Source organism: Hypanus sabinus, chromosome 24 (genome assembly GCF_030144855.1).
Source record: "Hypanus sabinus isolate sHypSab1 chromosome 24, sHypSab1.hap1, whole genome shotgun sequence".
NCBI classification, from domain to species: domain Eukaryota; kingdom Metazoa; phylum Chordata; class Chondrichthyes; order Myliobatiformes; family Dasyatidae; genus Hypanus; species Hypanus sabinus.
In genome coordinates this window covers 12,913,143-12,932,282 of record NC_082729.1, presented here as the reverse complement: position 1 = coordinate 12,932,282, position 19,140 = coordinate 12,913,143, and the positions used below count along the sequence as shown (strand labels likewise).

The window sequence follows — 19,140 nt, the reverse complement described above, 5'->3', positions numbered from 1 at the left end:
TTCACCTGCAAACCTGCTGGTGCCGTCTATTGTGTCCGGTGCTCCCGATGTGCATTGGTGAGCCCCATGGTAAATTGGGGGTCCGCTTTGTCGAGCACCTCCACGCCATTCATCTAAAGTGGAAACTCTGGGTGGCCAAACATTTTAACTCTGATTCCCATTTCCATTCGAACATGTCTGTCCGTGGACTCCTCTCATGCCAAGATGAGGCCACCCTCGGGTTGGAGGAGCAACACCTTATATTCTATCTTGGTAGCCTCCAGCCTGATGACATGAATATCCATTTCTCCTTCTGGTTAAAAAAAATACCCTCCTCAACCCTTTTTCTATTCCCCACTCTGGCTTTTTATCTCTTCTTACCTGCCTATCACTTCCCCGTTGCTCCCTTCATCCTTCCCCTTCTCCTTTGGTCCACTCTCCATTCCTATCAGATTCCTTCCACTCCAACGCTTTACCTTTCCCACCCACCTGGCTTCACCTATCAGCTTCTAGCTATCCTCCTTCCCCACTCTCTCCCCCTACCCCACACCTTTTTATTCTGGCATCTTCCTTCTCAGTCCTGAAAAGGGGTCTCGGCCTGAAACAATAACCGTTTGTTCACTTCAAAGAATGCTGACTTACCTGCTCAGTTTCTCCAGCATTTTTTATGTGTGCATCTTAGGGACAGGGCTTATTTAGGCAATATGAGAAATAAACGATTTAGAAGAACAGTGAATATAATCAATATAAAATAAAATATGAATATAAAAGGACCTCCATCACCCAGGACATGCCTTGTTCTCATTGCTACCGTCAGGAAGGAGGTACAGAAGCCTGAAGGCTCACACTTAGTGATTCAGAGACAGCTTCTTCCCCTCTGCCATCCAATTTCTGAATGGACATTGAACCCATGAACACTACCTCACTACTTTTTTGTTTCTATTTTTGCACTATTTACTTAATTTAAGCTGGCTGATGATGTAGTGGCATTAGCACTGGACTTCAAGGCAAGTAGTCCTGTGGTCCAATCCGGCCAGTGCTTTGCACGCTTTCCATCCTTGCTGGGTCAAGCATCAGTTGAGTTTTAAAAATGACAAATGCTATGGAAACGGCAAAAATGCCACCTGATGCACCACAAGGCATGAAAAGGAACAACTTTATTTAATTTAACTATTTCATATATATGTAATGCCCTAGTTCACATCTTTACTGTTATGCTGTAGGTGTTCCATTTTTAGCAGCTGCAGGAGCCGTCTGTTCTGCTGTCAGCTTGTTTAGGTTATTGTTGAAGATAAGGATGACGAGGAATGTGCACCGTCCAATCAGGATGGTAGAATGAGGAGGAGGCTTTCTTGGTGAGGGACAAAACAGTTGGTCTTGGGCTTTTGTTCGATGGGGGATGAAGAGAGAAGATGCTGGGGAGAACCAGTCTCAGCATATGATCCGGTGGGAGACCAGATTGTTCGAGATGGATTGTGAGCGACGTTTGGAAGGTGGCGTGTACTTTCACGTTGACCGAGGGCCCAGCGCGTGAGTGACAGAGAAGTTCAAGATGAGCTCCAACTTGTGCACATTTAACTGTTTAATTAGAATGGGACCTTTTCTTTTTGTTATTCATCACTAACCCTTTAGTGTACTGGTTGTTATTTCACGGCACTAATTTGTAACACGGCAGCAAATTACACAGCATCCACACAAACCGGGGTTTGGGGTGGGACAGCCGTCTCAATCTCACAAGTTTGGCAAGACTTGAGAGCGTCTTCCTTGGGCTTACGCAGCCAAGGAATCCAGGGTGGTTTATATATAAATATACACTTATTGTAATTCAAGTCTTTTTCTAATGTTATGTATTGCATTGTACTGCTGCTGCAAAGACAACAAATTTCACAACATATGTCAGTGATATTAAACCTGATTCTGATTCTGAACACCTTAGAAAAATCCAAATCAAAGAAAGAATGTGAAGGTAAAAATGAATCAGAACCTCTTGCCCTCTTTACTCACAAGTGGCTGATGTTGAAATGTACAGGTGTGGAGCATGGTTGAGTTATCTGCGTGTAAATGTGCACATAACCAAAAACCGAGATAAATGAAGAGCAGTAAGTGCATACATGAGCCAGGATTTGGAATTTGAGGTATGAGAGTATGAGGTATGAGAGTGTGTAAAACGATGAATATGTCTAAAAGGTGACTCTTTTATTTTATTAAAGAGATCATATGCCTGTCCGAACTCTAACACTGCCACCAAGAGCAAGACATTGCCAATGGGAAAACTCTTTTCCAAGCAGCATGCAGAAGCTACTCCTAATGAATACGCAAAAGCCCAGAAAAGGGTAAAAAAGAAAACTCCTCAGGTTCCTAAAGGTAAGCTGAAAAGTGATACTTTTATTGGTTTGAATTGGGAAAAGATAGCTGTTTTTATGCAGAACAAATTAATATCAAATGGATTCATTCAGTTTGCTGGCTGTATAAATAGTTTGTTGATGAATTTCTGTGTTAGCTTGTGATGGCAATGATTGCCACTTGAGCCAGTCACTGCTCATCATGACTTTGCCTAATGTATCATAATGGTCAGTCTTACTTTACAGAAATAAGCCTTTCAGCCCACTATATCAATGCCAACCATCGGTTATCTATACTAATTCCACTGACCACTATATCTTTGCCAACCATCAGTTATCTATACTAATTCCACTGACCACTATATCTATGCCAACCATCAGTTATCTACACTAATTCCACTGACCACTATATCTATGCCAACCATCAGTTATCTATACTAATTCCACTGACCAGCATTTGATCCCAGCCTACTATGCCTTGGCAATTCAAGTACGCACTCAGATGTTGCTTCAGTGATCTGAGAGTCTCTGCCTCTGTCACTCACATCGAACATCCCAGATGCCAACCGGTCTAAGGATGGAGAAAAGATACCCTCTAAACATCTTACTCCTGTTGGAAACCACTGTTGTTTTCCAATAATGCTTTTTATACGACTTGCATTTATTAACAGACTCATGTATTTTTCACACTCACTGGCAGAAAGCAGTATAGCAGCTAAACTAACAGTTTGTCACCTACACACACACACACACACACACACACACACACACACACACACACACACACACACACACACACACACACACACACACACACACACACACACACACACACACACACACACAAAATGCTGGAGGAACTCAACAGGCCAGACACAGCACTTATTGAAAAGAGTAAACAGTCGAAGTTACAGGCTGAAGTCCTTCATCAGTCCTGATCATTTTGAGTGTGTGTGTTGCTTTGATTTCCAGCATCTGCACATTTCCTCTTGTTTATCACCTTTCTCGTTTTTCGTTGGCTAAGTATTAGCACGTTATGCACGTGATGCAATTGTTTTAATTATGTAGCCTATTAACTAGTTTATTCCTTTCTAAGGAATATCTTGCCTTCTCTATATAGATTGTCCGAGAAAATCTTATGGCGGTGCTTTGGAAGGATAGATTAGAGAGCTCCTCTAGGGAGGCCATTTGGGTGGAATTGAAGAATGGGAAAGGTGCAGTAACACTGATAGGAGTGTATTATAGGCCACCTAACGGGGCGCGTGAGTTGGAAGAGCAAATGTGTAAGGAGATAGCAGATATTTGTAGTAAACACAAGGTGGTGATTGTGGGAGATTTTAATTTTCCACACGTAGACTGGGAAGCTCATTCTGTAAAAGGGCTGGATGGTTTAGAGTTTGTGAAATGTGTGCAGGATAGTTTTTTGCAACAATACATAGAAGTACCGACTAGAGATGGGGCAGTGTTGGATCTCCTGTTAGGGAATGCGATAGGTCAGCTGACAGATGTATGTGTTGGGGAGCACTTTGGGTCCAGTGATCACAATAGCATTAGCTTCAATATAATTATGGAGAAGGACAGGACTGGACCTAGAGTTGAGATTTTTGATTGGGGAAAGGCTAACTTTGAGGGGATGCGAAGGGATTTAGAGAGAGTGGATTGGGTCAAGTTGTTTTATGGGAAGGATGTAATAGAGAAATGGAGGTCATTTAAGGGTGAAATTATGAGGGTACAGAATCTTTATGTTCCTGTTAGGGTGAAAGGAAAGGTTAAAGATTTGAGAGCACCATGGTTTTCAAGAGATATTAGAAATTTGGTTCAGAAAAAGAGGGATGTCTACAATAGATATAGGCAGCCTGGAGTAAAGGAATTGCTCGAGGAATATAAAGAATGTAAAAGGAATCTTAAGAAAGAGATTAGAAAAGCTAAAAGAAGATACGAGGTTGGTTTGGCAAATAAGGTGAAAGTAAATCCGAAAGGTTTCTACAGTTATATTAAAAGCAAGAGGATAGTGAGGGATAAAATTGGCCCCTTAGAGAATCAGAGTGGTCAGCTATGTGTGGAACCGAAGGAGATGGGAGAGATTTTGAATGATTTCTTCTCTTCAGTATTCACTAAGGAGAAGGATATTGAATTGTCTAAGGTGTGGGAAACAAGGAAGGAAGTTATGGAACCTATGACAATTAAAGAGGTGGAGGTACTGGCGCTTTTAAGAAATTTAAAAGTGGATAAATCTCCGGGACCTGACAGGATATTCCCCAGGACCTTGAGGGAAGTTTGTGTAGAAATAGCAGGAGCTCTGACGGAGATCTTAAAATGTCATTAGAAACGGGGATTGTGCCGGAGGATTGGCGTATTGCTCATGTTGTTCCATTGTTTAAAAAGGGTTCTAGAAGGAAGCCTAGCAATTATAGACCTATCAGTTTGACATCAGTGGTGGGTAAATTAATGGAAGGTATTCTTAGAGATAGTATTTATAATTATCTGGATAGACGGGATCTGATTAGAAGTAGCCAGCATGGATTTGTGCGTGGAAGGTCATGTTTGACAAACCTTATTGAATTTTTTGAAGAAGTTACGAGGAATGTTGACGAGGGTAAGGCAGTGGATGTAGTCTATATGGACTTCAGCAAAGCCTTTGACAAAGTTCCACATGGAAGGTTAGTTAAGAAGGTTCAGTCGTTAGGTATTAATGCTGGAGTAATAAAATGGATTCAACAGTGGCTAGATGGGAGATGCCAGAGAGTAGTGGTGGATAATTGTTTATCGGGATGGAGGCCGGTGACTAGCGGGGTGCCTCAGGGATCTGTTTTGGGCCCAATGTTGTTTGTAATATACATAAATGATCTGGATGATGGGGTGGTAAATTGGATTAGTAAGTATGCCGATGATACTAAGGTAGGAGGTGTTGTGGATAATGAGGTGGATTTTCAAAGCTTGCAGGGAGATTTATGCCGGTTAGAAGAATGGGCTGAATGTTGGCAGATGGAGTTTAATGCTGAGAAGTGTGAGGTTCTACATTTTGACAGGAATAATCCAAATAGAACATACAGAGTAAATGGTAGGGCATTGAGGAATGCAGAGGAACAGAGAGATCTAGGAATAACTGTGCATAGTTCCCTGAAAGTGGAGTCTCATGTAGATAGGGTGGTGAAGAGGGCTTTTGGAATGCTGGCCTTTATAAATCAAAGCATTGAGTACAGAAGTTGGGATGTAATGCTAAAGTTGTACAAGGCATTGGTAAGGCCAAATTTGGAATATTGTGTGCAGTTCTGGTCACCGAATTATAGGAAAGATATCAATAAATTAGAGAGAGTGCAGAGATGATTTACTAGGATGTTACCTGGGTTTCAGCAATTAAGTTACAGAGAAAGGTTGAACAAGTTAGGTCTCTATTCATTGGAGCGTAGAAGATTGAGGGGGGACTTGATAGAGGTATTTAAAATTTTGAGAGGGATAGATAGAGTTGACGTGAATAGGCTGTTTCCATTGAGATTAGGGGAGATTCAAACGAGAGGACATGATTTGAGAGTTAGGGGGCAGAAGTTTAAGGGAAACACGAGGGGGTATTTCTTTACTCAGAGAGTGGAATGAGCTTCCTGTAGAAGTAGTAGAGGCCAGTTCAGTTGTGTCATTTAAGGTAAAATTGGATAGGTATATGGACAGGAAAGGAGTGGAGGGTTATGGGCTGAGTGCGGGTAGGTGGGACTAGGTGAGATTAAGGGTTCGGCACGGACTAGGAGGGCCGAGATGGCCTGTTTCCGTGCTGTGATTGTTATATGGTTATATGTTATATGGTTATATGGTTCTATAAAAGTGATAGAATTTTCAGTGGCACTATCTTAGCTTCTTATTTATTCCTTTGTCATTGCATCTATACACCTCTTAGCATCATTTTGAGCTCTCTTAGTTTACTTCGTACTTGTATGTTTGTACTCTAAAGTAAACTGTAATCTTAGAATTAAGGCTGTTCAACATTCCTGACTCCCGGAAGAACTTTAAGGATCTTGCTCTCCTTGCACTCCTCACCCTAAACCTATGCTCTCTGGTATTGCCTGGGAAAGAAGTTTCTCACTGTCAACTCTGACTGTGCCAACCATTTCCACTGATCATTAAAAAAGTCTAGATAGGCATGACCTGTTTGCTATACAACCGTTTCTTAGAACTACCTACGTACAGCCAAGCATTATTTTGTATGAATAGAGCCCCTCTGTGCTCAAAGCTCAGTATCATCACCGAGAACAAAATATTACCACCAATTATTTTCCAGAGCAATAAATATTGAAAGACAGCTAAGTCATTTAGAACAATAAGACTACTATGCCATTTAAAGAGAACATATCCAATCTGTTTTTCTTCTGGGTCTGCTTCATTCCATTTCCTCCTCTACTGTTGTAATGAGGGCACACTCAGGTTGGAGGAACAACACCTCATATTCCATCTGGGTAGCCTCCAACCTGATAGCATGAACATCAATTTCTCAAACTTCCAGTAATGGCCCCTCCCTTCACCATTCCCCATCCCCTTTTCCCTCTCTCACCTCCTCCTTGCCCACCCATCACCTCCCTCTGGTGCTCCTCCCCCCCCCTTTTCTTTCTCTCATGGCCTTCTGTTCCCTTCTATCTTACTCCCCTTCTCCAGCCCTGTATCTCTTTCACCAATCAACTTCCCAGTTCTTTACTTCATCCCTCCCCCTCCCTGTGGCACCTTGTGTTTCTCTCCTCCCCCACCTTTTAAATGCACTCCTCATCACTTTCTCTCCAGTCCTGCCGAAGGGTCTTGGCCGATCTGTGAAGAAATGTGATTACCCTGCATGGGTAGTTTAAAGATTATGTTCTCTTGGAAGAACTGCCTACTTGTTGGGTTTCTATTACAACTTATCACCGATCTAAACTCCATAACCAGTCCTTAATCTTCTCTATTCAAGGGATGACCAAACTGCTTTGTGAAAATTATTCTCATAGTTTACCCTCTTTTTAGCTCCAGCTGACGTATTTGGCCTTTGATACCTTCCAAGGCTAAAAACATCATTCCTGCAGGAATGTGTACAACTAAATTTAGAGCTCCATACTGGAATCTAACCAGAGTTCCATGCAGTTATTTTAGAATTTCCACTATATTCTATTCTACCGCACTATTCTATTTCTACACAGACTAAATATGAACTTCCAGCTGTTATACATGTCCATGTGTTAGTACCACAAGATAAGCTTACAGCCTGCCACGTCACTAGCATTTAGGGCAGCAGGGAAGATCCTCCATCTCTATCTGTATAGAAGGGTTCTTCATTATTGTTTGTTTTTTTTTTGACCAGTCAGGGTTGTTAGCCCTGAGCTGAACCCCCCAAACCTGGAGGACTGGTGGACCACTCTTAGTCTGACCTCTATCCTTTGACCTGGTTGGCATAGGTGATCCTACCAAAAGCCAAAGCATTCAGTCCTGACTCCAGCCAACAAGGCTCTCCAGGTCATTGAGGCACGAAAGCCTCCAAACCCTACAGCAAGGTTGTGGTCCTCTTGGAGGGCAGGATAAAAGACCGATCAAAATATCCTACTACTGTACTTTCAAAACAAGTCGTCACTTAGCTGATCAAATTGAGTGACGCGTTAGGCTCTTTCACTTTAGATTAGCACTCAGGATCTCCAAGTCACTGAAAGTTTTACATGTATCTCATTCAACATCTGAGATCAGAATATCACACTTACCTCAGTAGTAATAGTTGTATCTTGATCAAAACCATGGGTTCATACCATCACATAATCTAATAGGGTATGGAGAGTACCCCTCTTTGAAGACATCTTTAGACAAGAAGTTGTATTGAGACTCCAATTATTCTCTGAAATAGATAATAGAAATCAATAATATAATTTAAAGTACAGTGGAACGATGCCAAAGTCCTGGGCAATATTTAGACTTCAGACAAGACCAAAAGCAAATAGCCTGTTAATCTACTTCACAATTTAAAGTTGGATGCTATAATTCCTACATTGTAACAGTCGCTATACTTTCAAAAACATTCATTGTTTGCAGTGTTTTTTGGAATACCAAACTTCAATAAAAGCACAGTGTAAATGCAACTCCAAAAATTCTCTTATGTGCTAGCATCTTGGCTAAATTTCCTCAGAAGTGTCTATATAACTGCAGGTAAGATGTTCTTCATGAGAGGAAAGTTCTTCATGTTCTTCATGAGATGAAATGGCGGAGCAGACTCAATGGGCCAAGTGGCCTAATTCTGCTCCTATATGTTATGATCTTATGTTCTTTTCAATGGCTCTTGCCCTAATGGTGGTTTGACTCTTATTCCTAATAATGAATGATAGATGTAATCATTTCCGTGAATACTTGTGTTTCCTTTCCTGAAACTCATGCTTAAATTTAATTTAGTGTAATCTGAAAATTCAAATTGAGGAGAAATCTGACAGCTTTCAGGATTAGATTATCATAGAGTCATAGAGCACAACAGCATAGTAACGGGCCCTTCTGGCCGATTTATTTCGTGGCTGCTGGTCTTCTGCCTAATCCCATCTACCTGCACCTGGACCATGACCCTCTGTACCCCTCTATCCAAATTTCTCTTAAATTTTATAAATGAACCTGCACCTATCACTTTCGCTGGCAGTTCATTCCACACTTGCAACACCCTCTAAGTGAAGAGGTTATTCCTCACATTCCCTTAAATATATCACCTTTCGCTCTAAACCTCCATATTGCCTACTCCTCCATCTGCAGGTAAGATGTTCTTCAAGTTCTTCTCAATGACTCTTGCCCTGATGGAGTTTTGACTTCTATTCCTAATAATGAATGATAAATGTTATTTTCTTTGACCAAAATTCAAGATTAATTTAGAGTCATCCAAAACAAATCTGAAAAATAAAACAGGCCCTTCCAGCTGATCCATCCCATACCAGCTGATCTTTTGCCTAGTCCTATCTACCTGCACCTGGACCATGGTCTCTCTGTCCTAATTTTTTATAATATTTTTTTTAATATTTTATAATTGAACCTGCATCTACCACTTCCACTGGTAGCTGATTCCACACCACCCTTTAAGTGAAGAGGTTTCCCCTAGGATTCTCCTTATATATATCCTCTTTCACCCTAACCCTCTATCTTGCCTACTCTCCTTTGTATTCTTATTTAGTATGTCTTGTAAAACAGAGAGACCTAGGAGTCCAAGTACATAATTCCTCAGAAGTGCTACACAGAGAAACAAGGCGAGGAAAGGCAGTGTTAGGCATGTTTGCCTTTATGAGAGAGGACACAGAATACGAGACATTGGTGGGACCACACTTGAAGTACTGCATGCCAATCTTGTTCCGCTAGCCATATAGGAAGGATGCCATTAAGCTGGAAAGGGTGCAGAGAACATTCACCAGGATGTTACTGGGACTGGGGTGGGGGCAGTTAACAGAAGAGACTTGATAAACTAGGATGTTTAACCCCTGATCTTAGAAGGCTGAGGATGTCATGCACTATTCAGCTAGGTCTACCAATATACAGTAACAAACTACAACAAATTCAGAATAGATCAAATTATAATCACATTATATTATTTACTTACAAGGGAAGCTACTCCATACAGTATTGTCAGAGAATAGCTTCAACCTTAAACAGAGCACTTCTATACATTTTACAGAGAACTATAATTAGGTTGTTTCATTCCATAACATTCCAACATTATCTGCATCATCATTGGCATCCGTCTCTAGCTCCTGACACATGTGCTTCAATGCTTCTTTAGAAGTTGTGTCCTGTTTTACTCTGTTGTCAGAACAAAACCCCCCCACCACCACCACCATAAAGCACACATACCTCCTGTCATAAAGTACCCTGGGATCTCACAGGTTCCATTTTGTCACACTACATTTTGCAAAAATTACAAATTCCTGAAGACTTCAGGGTTGCAGATAAATTTCCACAAGGGGTGATCATGAGTAGCATAATTAAAGTGAATGACCGCAGTCTTTTACCCTAAGCAGGGAGAATGAGCTGCCAGAGGAAGTAGTAGAGGAAGGTACAATTACAATGCTTAAAAGATATTTGGACATGTAAATAGATAGGAAAGATTTAGACTGGGGATATGAGCCAAATGCAAGTAAATGGGACTAACTCGGACAGGTATGGATGAGTTGTGCCAAAGGGTTTGTTTTCATGCAGGATAACTCTATGACTCAAAGATCTAGCAGTTAATGAATACATGATTATCTGTTAGGACTCCAATCTATTCCAGGGTTGGCCAGCAGGGACAGACATTATTCCCTCAATTAGGGTTAAGGTTAGGGTTCCCAATTAATGTCTGTGTATTTAAACCCTGCCTCCTATTCCCATGCTTTGCTCTGTCTTAAAGTGTGATTTTGTAACTCGCAAGAGCCTCCAGGTTTTTTGGGGGAAGAGTCTTTACAGTGTGTATTTTTTAATCTCTGCTTACTGCCTGCCACTTCTGGATCCTATTTGTGCATCAAGATCTTGAATTATTGAACCTGTGTTTGGATCACTGTAGTTTTGAGTTGGACTGGTTGCCTCGTTTGCCCATCTTTGCTAAAAGAAAGTAAAGCTTGCTTTTAAATCTGCACATCAACTCATGCCTGTATTGTGGTTTCTGCATTTGGGTTTACTCACAATCCTCATTGGTGCCAGTGACCTGAGTTTGATTCCTGATTGGGCCAATTCCCTTACAATTATCTCTTGCAACTATTTACTTTTAAGGTAAATGTTAGGAATGTAACCCAAAAACTTGGGTCAGAAAATAAGCAGTAAATGAGGGCAATTAATGCAGAGGGAGCTCAGTCTGCAAATGATATGACCAATTGACCAAGTTGGAAAGAAAAAAAGATGAGTGAGATATATACTTGATGAATGGTATTGTTTGAAGTCAAAAAAAGGTCTTAGTAGAGTCAACACTAACCACTGTGGAACTTAATCACCTCTGCTGTCACAAGGATCATTACAGAATATCTTTCCTACCAAATGCAATAAGCTTATACAAAGTTCATCTCTGTACAGAAAGAGAACACGCATCATAGTACAATAGTCTCTGTTTTATTATTTCATACATTATTGCAAATTTGTAAATTATTATTGTGTAAATTATTAGTTAAGTCTGCACACTGCTAAGTGTGTTTTTAAATGTTGTAATGAAATTTCCCACTTGGGATTAGTGAAGTATTTATTATTAATACCAAATATGCATCAAAGGGAACTATTCTTGACATTCCAGTCACAATGTGTCTTCACGGCAGTGCTAGAGCCTTTCATGGAGATAACAGGTAATTGGAGACAGTGCACATTAATAACTACGTGATCAGACACTGGAATGAAGAAGCCAGAAAGAATATGGAGAAACCTGAGCCTTCAGAACTGGAAAGAAATTGCCCCTACAGAACTCTTTAAGATGGCAAACAGAATAGACAAGACATACTGTTTAAATACGAAAAGAGCATAGGTCCCAACCAATGGAAGGTAAATTTGCAACTGCAGCCAAGAAATGTGAACAACATGTACAACAGCTTGCTCTTTTATGCTTGGAAGCATAATGGAAGTAATTTAACACTGGGAATTAGCAGAAAATGTACGGTCTTTCAGGATACTCTGATTATGTACAATTGTCTTAAGTTCTAATCTCTAACTCTTTGTTATCCAGTTCCTTCCAATGAAACAGCAGAGGAATTAAGCTGTGAATATGACCATGATTATGAAAGTTTGGAAGAAGTTGTTCCAGGGGCTTTAAATAAAAAAGCACAGATTCCTTTCAATGAAGTAACAGAAGAGTTGAACTTTGACAGTGACCATGACTATGAACAAGTAGAAGGAGTCAACCTAAAGACTCTACAGTCAATGAGAATATGGACACCATAGCTTTTGAAGAATAAGCAACCTGGGGGTGAGTGCATAAAGAATAATTTGAATATTGGAAATTTTTTGGATTGACTCAGTTTGTTTTAAATATTCCTATTGTATCCAATTGCTTTTTTTATCCTTCTATTATAGACCAAGCTTATTCAGCTTGGAAGACTAAAGGATTACTACGATTTTCCGATTTATTTTTGGATAATTGTTTTATGTCTTTTGAACAATTATCTAATAAATATAATTTGCCTAGATTTCATTTTTTTAGATATTTACAGATTAGGAATTTCTTAAATACTGTACTTCCTACTTTTCCAAATTTTGCGTCTTCAGGTATTTTGGAGAATTTGTTTGAACTAAATCCTTTTCAGAAAGGGCTAATATCAAAACTTTACAATATAATTATGAAGATACGTTCAGAGCCCTTCTATAAGATTAAAAATGATTGGGAAAGAGAACATAACCTTACTATCTCTATTGAGAATTGGAATAAAATTCTTCAATTAGTTAATACATCATCTATATGTGCTAAACATTCATTATTACAGTTTAAGGTTGTGCATAGGGCTCATATGTCCAAGGATAAATTGGCTCATTTTTATTCCTATATAAATCCTATTTGTGACAGATGTCATTCTGAGATAGCATCTTTAACTCATATGTTCTGGTCATGTCCGCTTTTGAAAAAATATTGGAAAGACATTTTTGATATTATTTCTATGGTATTGAACATTAATTTACAACCTCATCCTATTACTGCAATCTTTGGTTTACCAATGATGGACTCACTTCACTTATCCTCTTCTGCTTGTTGAATGATTGCATTTCTTACATTAACGGCTAGAAGATCTATTTTGTTGAATTGGAAAGAAATTAATCCTCCTACTGTATTTCATTGGTTTTCTCAAACTATGTTATGTCTAAATTTAGAAAAAATTAGAAGTTGTAATTGATACTTCTATCAAATTTGAAAAGATATGGAGACCATTTATTCAATATTTTCATATGATGTAATGTGACCCTGTTCCAAGCCTATTTGTTTTTCCAGTTTTGATTTTACATATGTTGAGAGGATCGGAGTTCATGACACTGATGATTTTGTATTTTTGTGAGATATTATAAACAGCCCTTTTTTTCATTTTTTTCTTTTTCTCTTTTTTTCCTTATTAGTTATTAGATTATTAGATTAGATTTTTTTGCATAATTTTTTTTCTTTTTCTTTTTTCTTTTTTTTTAATATATATTATGATATACCTAGGTTTGCCTTGTTTATTTGTTACTTGTATTGTCCATGATTTGGGAATACTCAGTTATACTATGCTTATGTATTCTTTCATGTTCAGTTGTAATGTGTATGTTTGTATTCCCATTATCTATGTATCAATTTTATTTTGTTGATATTAATAATAATAATAATAATAAAAAGATTGAAAAAGAAAGAAAGAATAATTTGAATATACAATATATAAATATCAGATGTCTAGAGCTATCGGTAATTGGGAAAGAAACAAACTAATATTCAAACTGATTTGGTAGAGGAAGCCTAAAGAGACTTGGTTGTGTAACTTCAAATGGTTCAATTTAATAGCAGAGAATGTACACAACCTGAAATTCTTGCTCTTTGAAGACCTCTATGAAACAGAAAAAAGCCCCAAAGAATGAGTAACAAACATCAGAACCCCAAAGTCCCCCTCCCACATATAAACAACAGAAGTATTACCCCTTCCCCTTTCCCTTCGCCTCCGCACTTAACACCAGCAAAAGCACCTACCACCCCACCCACCACCGCCCACAGTGCCAAAACCCCTCAAAGAGGCTTTGATCCAGAGTCCTTCAAGAACTACAGTCCATAACCCGACACTTCAGTATCTCAGACAGGCTAGCAGAGAGAGATCGCTCCCGCACCAATGAGAGCAGGAGACCAGTAGCTCGCTGTTTCAATATTACTTTAATTTGTGACAAAAAATTAGTTGTTGAGCTAAAGTCTTTCTGTCTCCAGTAATGTTCGATAATCTGATTGTTTTTACCACTTTCTACGTTTAACATGGATGCAAAATGTCTGGGATGCAGACCTATATTGAATCAAAAATACATAGTCTATTTTCATGCAATTTGGTTGTATGCTACAGAGGCTAGAGAAAAATATATACAAGTACCTGCCATTGTTATTTTTTAATGCTATTCACTTTTTCAGAATCAGGGCACTGCTGGCAAGACTGGCTTTTTATCACCCATTTAATGTTAAATTTAACATTTAAGAAAAACTTGGACAGGTACATGGATGAGAGGTGTATGGAGGGATATGGGCCAGGTGTGGGTCAGTGGGACTCGGCAGAAAAATGGTTTGGCACAGCCAAGAAGGGCCAAAAGGCCTGTTTCTGTGCTGTAATGTTCTTTGGTTCTATGGTTCAATTTCAAGAAGTCAGTGGTGATCCACCTCTTAGGAATACTGCAAAATATGGCTAGGGGAAAAAACGTTCCAGAGTTTAGACACAGTGGTAATGAAGAAATAGCAATATGTATCCAAGTCAAGAGGATCTGCTTAGGAACCTGCAGGTAGTAGTGATCCAATGCACTCAAATCCCCTCTTCTTAGAGGTTGGAGTTGCAAGTTTGGGAGATCGTGTGAATGCAGCCTAGCAAGGTAACAAAAGTCCATGTGCAGAAGGTAGCCACTTGCTGGAAGAAGGAAATAAATGTTGATTGTTTGACTGAAAGTCATTGTTGACTTGTGCAGTCAAAATAAGGTAATACTTCACATGAGTCAATTTGATTTCAACAAGCATTAGTACTTGCAGGTGAAATTTAGGAGTAGCATTCAAAATAAAGTAACAGAAGAGCTTTGATGTAACAAAATATTGCATTTCAAACTTGTAAGGTTAGGAATAGGCAGGGAATGGGGAAAGCATGGAATGAAAACCTAAATTCTATCCTTGACATAGCATGATTAGCATAGGGGTTAGCACAACTCATTACAGCACCAATAGCCTGGTTCAATTTCACCGCTTAGGATTAGGAAGTTAAAGAAAACAGAGAAATCTTAACTCTCAACACACAATACACTAACAATCCATTCACCAAATGGTCACAAAGATCAGATGAAATTAACTATAGAATATTAAACATCCTCTTACTCGTACCAAGTACATAATAAGATATTCAAATCAAGTTCAAATATTTACAGGATTAGCAGCAGCAAAATTTTAGCCTGTAATTTTAATCCAATTAAATGCAAAATAAACTGTTGATGCATGCATATAGATTAGCCAATGTCAATTAGTCCAAAGATATACTGATTAAAAATGATCAAAATTAGAAAATTGCTATTTTGTTGGCTGATAAAACCATTTATATTACACATATTGCTTAATGAAGTTCTAGAAAAATACTACAAAGCAATGATATATTCTTGTAATTATAGAAATTATTCAATTTCAAAATTCAATGTTATCAGATTCATAACATTAAGAAAAAAATTCTCATTTACACTATTTTTAAAATTAAAATGCATTCAAAAAGGTTTCAACATTTGTTTATTTTTTTCTCTGCGCATTTGGTTGTGGTCTCCATGGTTTTCTTGCTTTATGGCCGCCTGAAAGCAGACAAAACTCAAGGTTGTATAAATTATACAATCTTCAAATCAGCTTTTCAAAAATTACACAGTAGAAATTTTATTTGCCTTTTGTCACACTGGAATTCTGTTATAATTGCAGATTGAAAGATCCCCATTGATAGAAAACCTGGATATTAAAACGTTTAGAACTTTGAACAGTACAACACAGTATAGGCCCTTCAGTCACCTTCTCCAAGAGCATTGTGGGCATGCTATGTTGGCGCAGAATGTGTGGTGGTACATGCAAGCTGCCCCAGCACATCCTCCAGTGCGTTGATTGACAATGCAAACAGTGTATTTCAATGTACATGTGATAAATAAATCTGAATCTAATGTTTTTCAGAAGCTCCAGCACATCCTCTTTCCTAACGTTGACATGTTCCAGTATATCAACCTGTTCTATGCTGACCTCACATTCGCCAGGATCCTCCTCACTGGCGATGTACTTGTTAGAGTAATGTGGTGGTTGCCATCCATCTGTCTTGAAGGACAATGGGTGATGATCATCATCACAAGCCTGGGCGGAAGGTATGGAGATCCTGAGATGCCCAGTCACGAAGATCCCTCTCTCGGCCTCACCAGTGTAGTCCAAAGGAAAGCTTATAGAGCAATACATTTGGCTGCAGGAGCTGCTGGAAGGATGTTCAATGACATCTTAGGGCTCCCCTCCGGATTTGCTGTCTGGGTTTAAACCTGTAGCCTTGGTCTCTCCCGAGACTGCCCACAAGGCAATGGGGCTATTTACCCATAGCTGGGGAATCTGATTCATGAGCACCAGGGCGTGTCCACACACTGGTGGGCCTGCGTGCTACGCGTGCAGGAGCCAGACCTCCTCCCCGTCCTCTGTAGTTCAGTCCAAGTCCGAGAGAAGTTCAGCACATGAGACTTGCTGTTGGAGAGTCTACGTACTGGCAGGGAGAGACTTGCACACTCATCTCTCCTTCTCACAAGACGGCTAGTCAGCGGTGGAAGCTGAAAGTGAGAGCGACAAGCACTACCCACAACACTACCACACTAGATGCATCACAACAACCATTTGGACACCTTTCATTATATGATATGAAGCAGGAACTTTTAACTTTTAACTCTTCCTTTTAAACTTTCACCATAAACCCTTTGCCCTCTAATCTTGGTTCCCTTCCCTGGAAAAAAGACTGTGCGCATTTGCCTTATCTATGTCCCTCATCATTTTAAACACTTTTCTATTTGGATCGCATTCAGTCCCCAGGAATTGGCAACATTTGTCACCTTCATGCTACAAAACCAGCACCAGCAGACTTGCTAGCTGAACCTGGCCACTAGAAATAATTCTAGCGGCCTCGGCGACCACTTATTTTTTCAAGTGGTTGGCTTGGTGGAAAGATTCTGTGAGTGGACAGTTTTTTTTTTACGAGGCCGAGTTGCAAGCTCGATGCTCAACCTGGCACGGATGTAAAGCGTGTCCAGGAGCGGCCCGACTGCATTCGAACTCTGGAACCTTCGCTCCAGAGTCCAGCGCTGATGTCACTGCGCCACCAGCTGGACACTAGAAATACTATACCTAAATCAACAGAACCACCACAGTTCCAAGATAGCAAATTAAGTCAATAGGTTTCAAAGGTCCACTTAATGTCAGAGAAATGTATACAATATATATCCTGAAATTCTTTTTCTTTGCAAACATCCACAAAAACGGAGGAGTGCCCCAAAGAATGAATGACAGTTAAACGTTAGAACCCAAAGCCCCCCCCCCATCTCCCTCTCCATACACAAGCAGCAAGGCAGCGACCACCAGCAAAAATGCATCGGCATCCTCCACCAAGCACTCAAGCATGCAGCAAGCACCAATAAAGACACAGACTTGCAGTACCCCAACAACTACTTGTTCAGCCGGTAATTCGACATACCACGGGCTCTTTCTCTCTCTCCCTAATAGGGGAAAAAGAGGTGTCACAACGAGAGGGGAGTCAAAACAAACAACTTGCTGATCTACGACATTAGAAGTCTGTTGCGTCGCTTTATCCGATCTCTGCACCCAAAGGCTCAGATTTCTGGACACACAACCCACGGCAGCCAACCCGCTGCTCCCGATGTTCTGTGTTCTCTCACGACGCTTCAGTCAGGGACACCGGCCGAGAACCAGCACATCTCCAGAGCCACAAAAATCTGGCACCCTGAAGGCATGCTAGTCTTCCAGGCCCCGTGTCCTAGGGATATCAGAAAGTGGCCAGTCGTGAGGCCCTGAGAACAGGTCCCATTCCCGCAAAGAACCAAATTCTTGTTAAGATTCAAGATTGTTTAATGTCATCTCCAGTATACAAGTGTAAAGGAGAACTTAGAAATTGTTACTCCCAATCTTTTGTAGCACAAAAAAAACGCAATATAAAAACACAATAAATGCTGTATAATTACATAAGATAGCTTATATATGTAAATTGATTGCGTGTCCATGAAATGACACTGTGCCTGAGGAGACCGACAGGAAATAATAAAGTAGTGGTGGTGGGGGTTTGTGGAGGGGGGTGTTAATAGGCCTTACTGCTTGGGAAAAGTAACTGTTTTTCAGCCTGGTGGTTCTGGCATGAATGCTATGTAGCCTCCTCCGAGATGGAATTGGGACAAACAGTCCATGAACAAGGTGGGTGGGAACCTTCATGATGCTACTGGCCAAACACAAAAACACCAAATCCACTCTGACATCAGAATGTTCTTATCAGAATTAAAGCTGAGAAAAGATAAATCAAAAATTGATCAATGTCACAATAGCTTTCAGCTGACATCAGAATGACATAGAACTATAAATTGTGATTTATGACATTTTGCAATCTGGGTCAATGTTTAAGTAGTTCTCTTTAAAGCTGGAAAATTATTTTTTATTCCTTTGCAGATGCCCAAGGATTGGAGGATGAATAGCTCCTGAGGAAACTGCACTGAAGTGACTGAACCCGAAGTATGATAAACAATAATTTGGAAAGACATTTTTTGAAGAGGAAGCAAAGAGAACAACTTTCACTTCCAGAGCTATAGACCTGTATATTTTGACAATGTCAACATTATCCGTTTTAACATTTCTGTGCTGCAATCTAGATGGCAATGAAATCAACATGAAATGAAATAGGGAAGCTTCTCTCATCCTGGTTTGCATCTTTACCATCAGGTTTTCAGTTATGCTCTTCAGGGTTTAATCCCCTGCTTTGATTATTAGTACTAAAATTGTTTATCACAATACTGTATAAAAGTCATAAGCATATATATTATAGAGCTTAGGATTTTTGCACTGTACTTTTTGTACTGTACTGCTGCCACAAAAAAAAAACAAATTTCATGACGTGTGAATGATGATATTCCTGTTTCTGATAGGGGTCCCTTATTGTGGATTGAG

At 39.7% G+C, this 19,140-nt stretch overlaps 1 protein-coding gene across 1 annotated transcript in view; it reads left to right on the top strand.

Moving 5' to 3' along the window:
* Positions 1-19,140, top strand: part of themis2 (thymocyte selection associated family member 2) — a 79,594-nt gene extending 60,454 nt beyond the window's left edge. Inside the window, exons 5-7 of the mRNA XM_059949294.1 lie at positions 2,190-2,343; positions 11,962-12,201; positions 18,646-19,140. Of these exons, the coding sequence (XP_059805277.1) occupies positions 2,190-2,343; positions 11,962-12,176 (369 nt within the window). The 3' untranslated portion in view covers positions 12,177-12,201; positions 18,646-19,140. The remainder of the gene's footprint in view (positions 1-2,189; positions 2,344-11,961; positions 12,202-18,645) is intronic.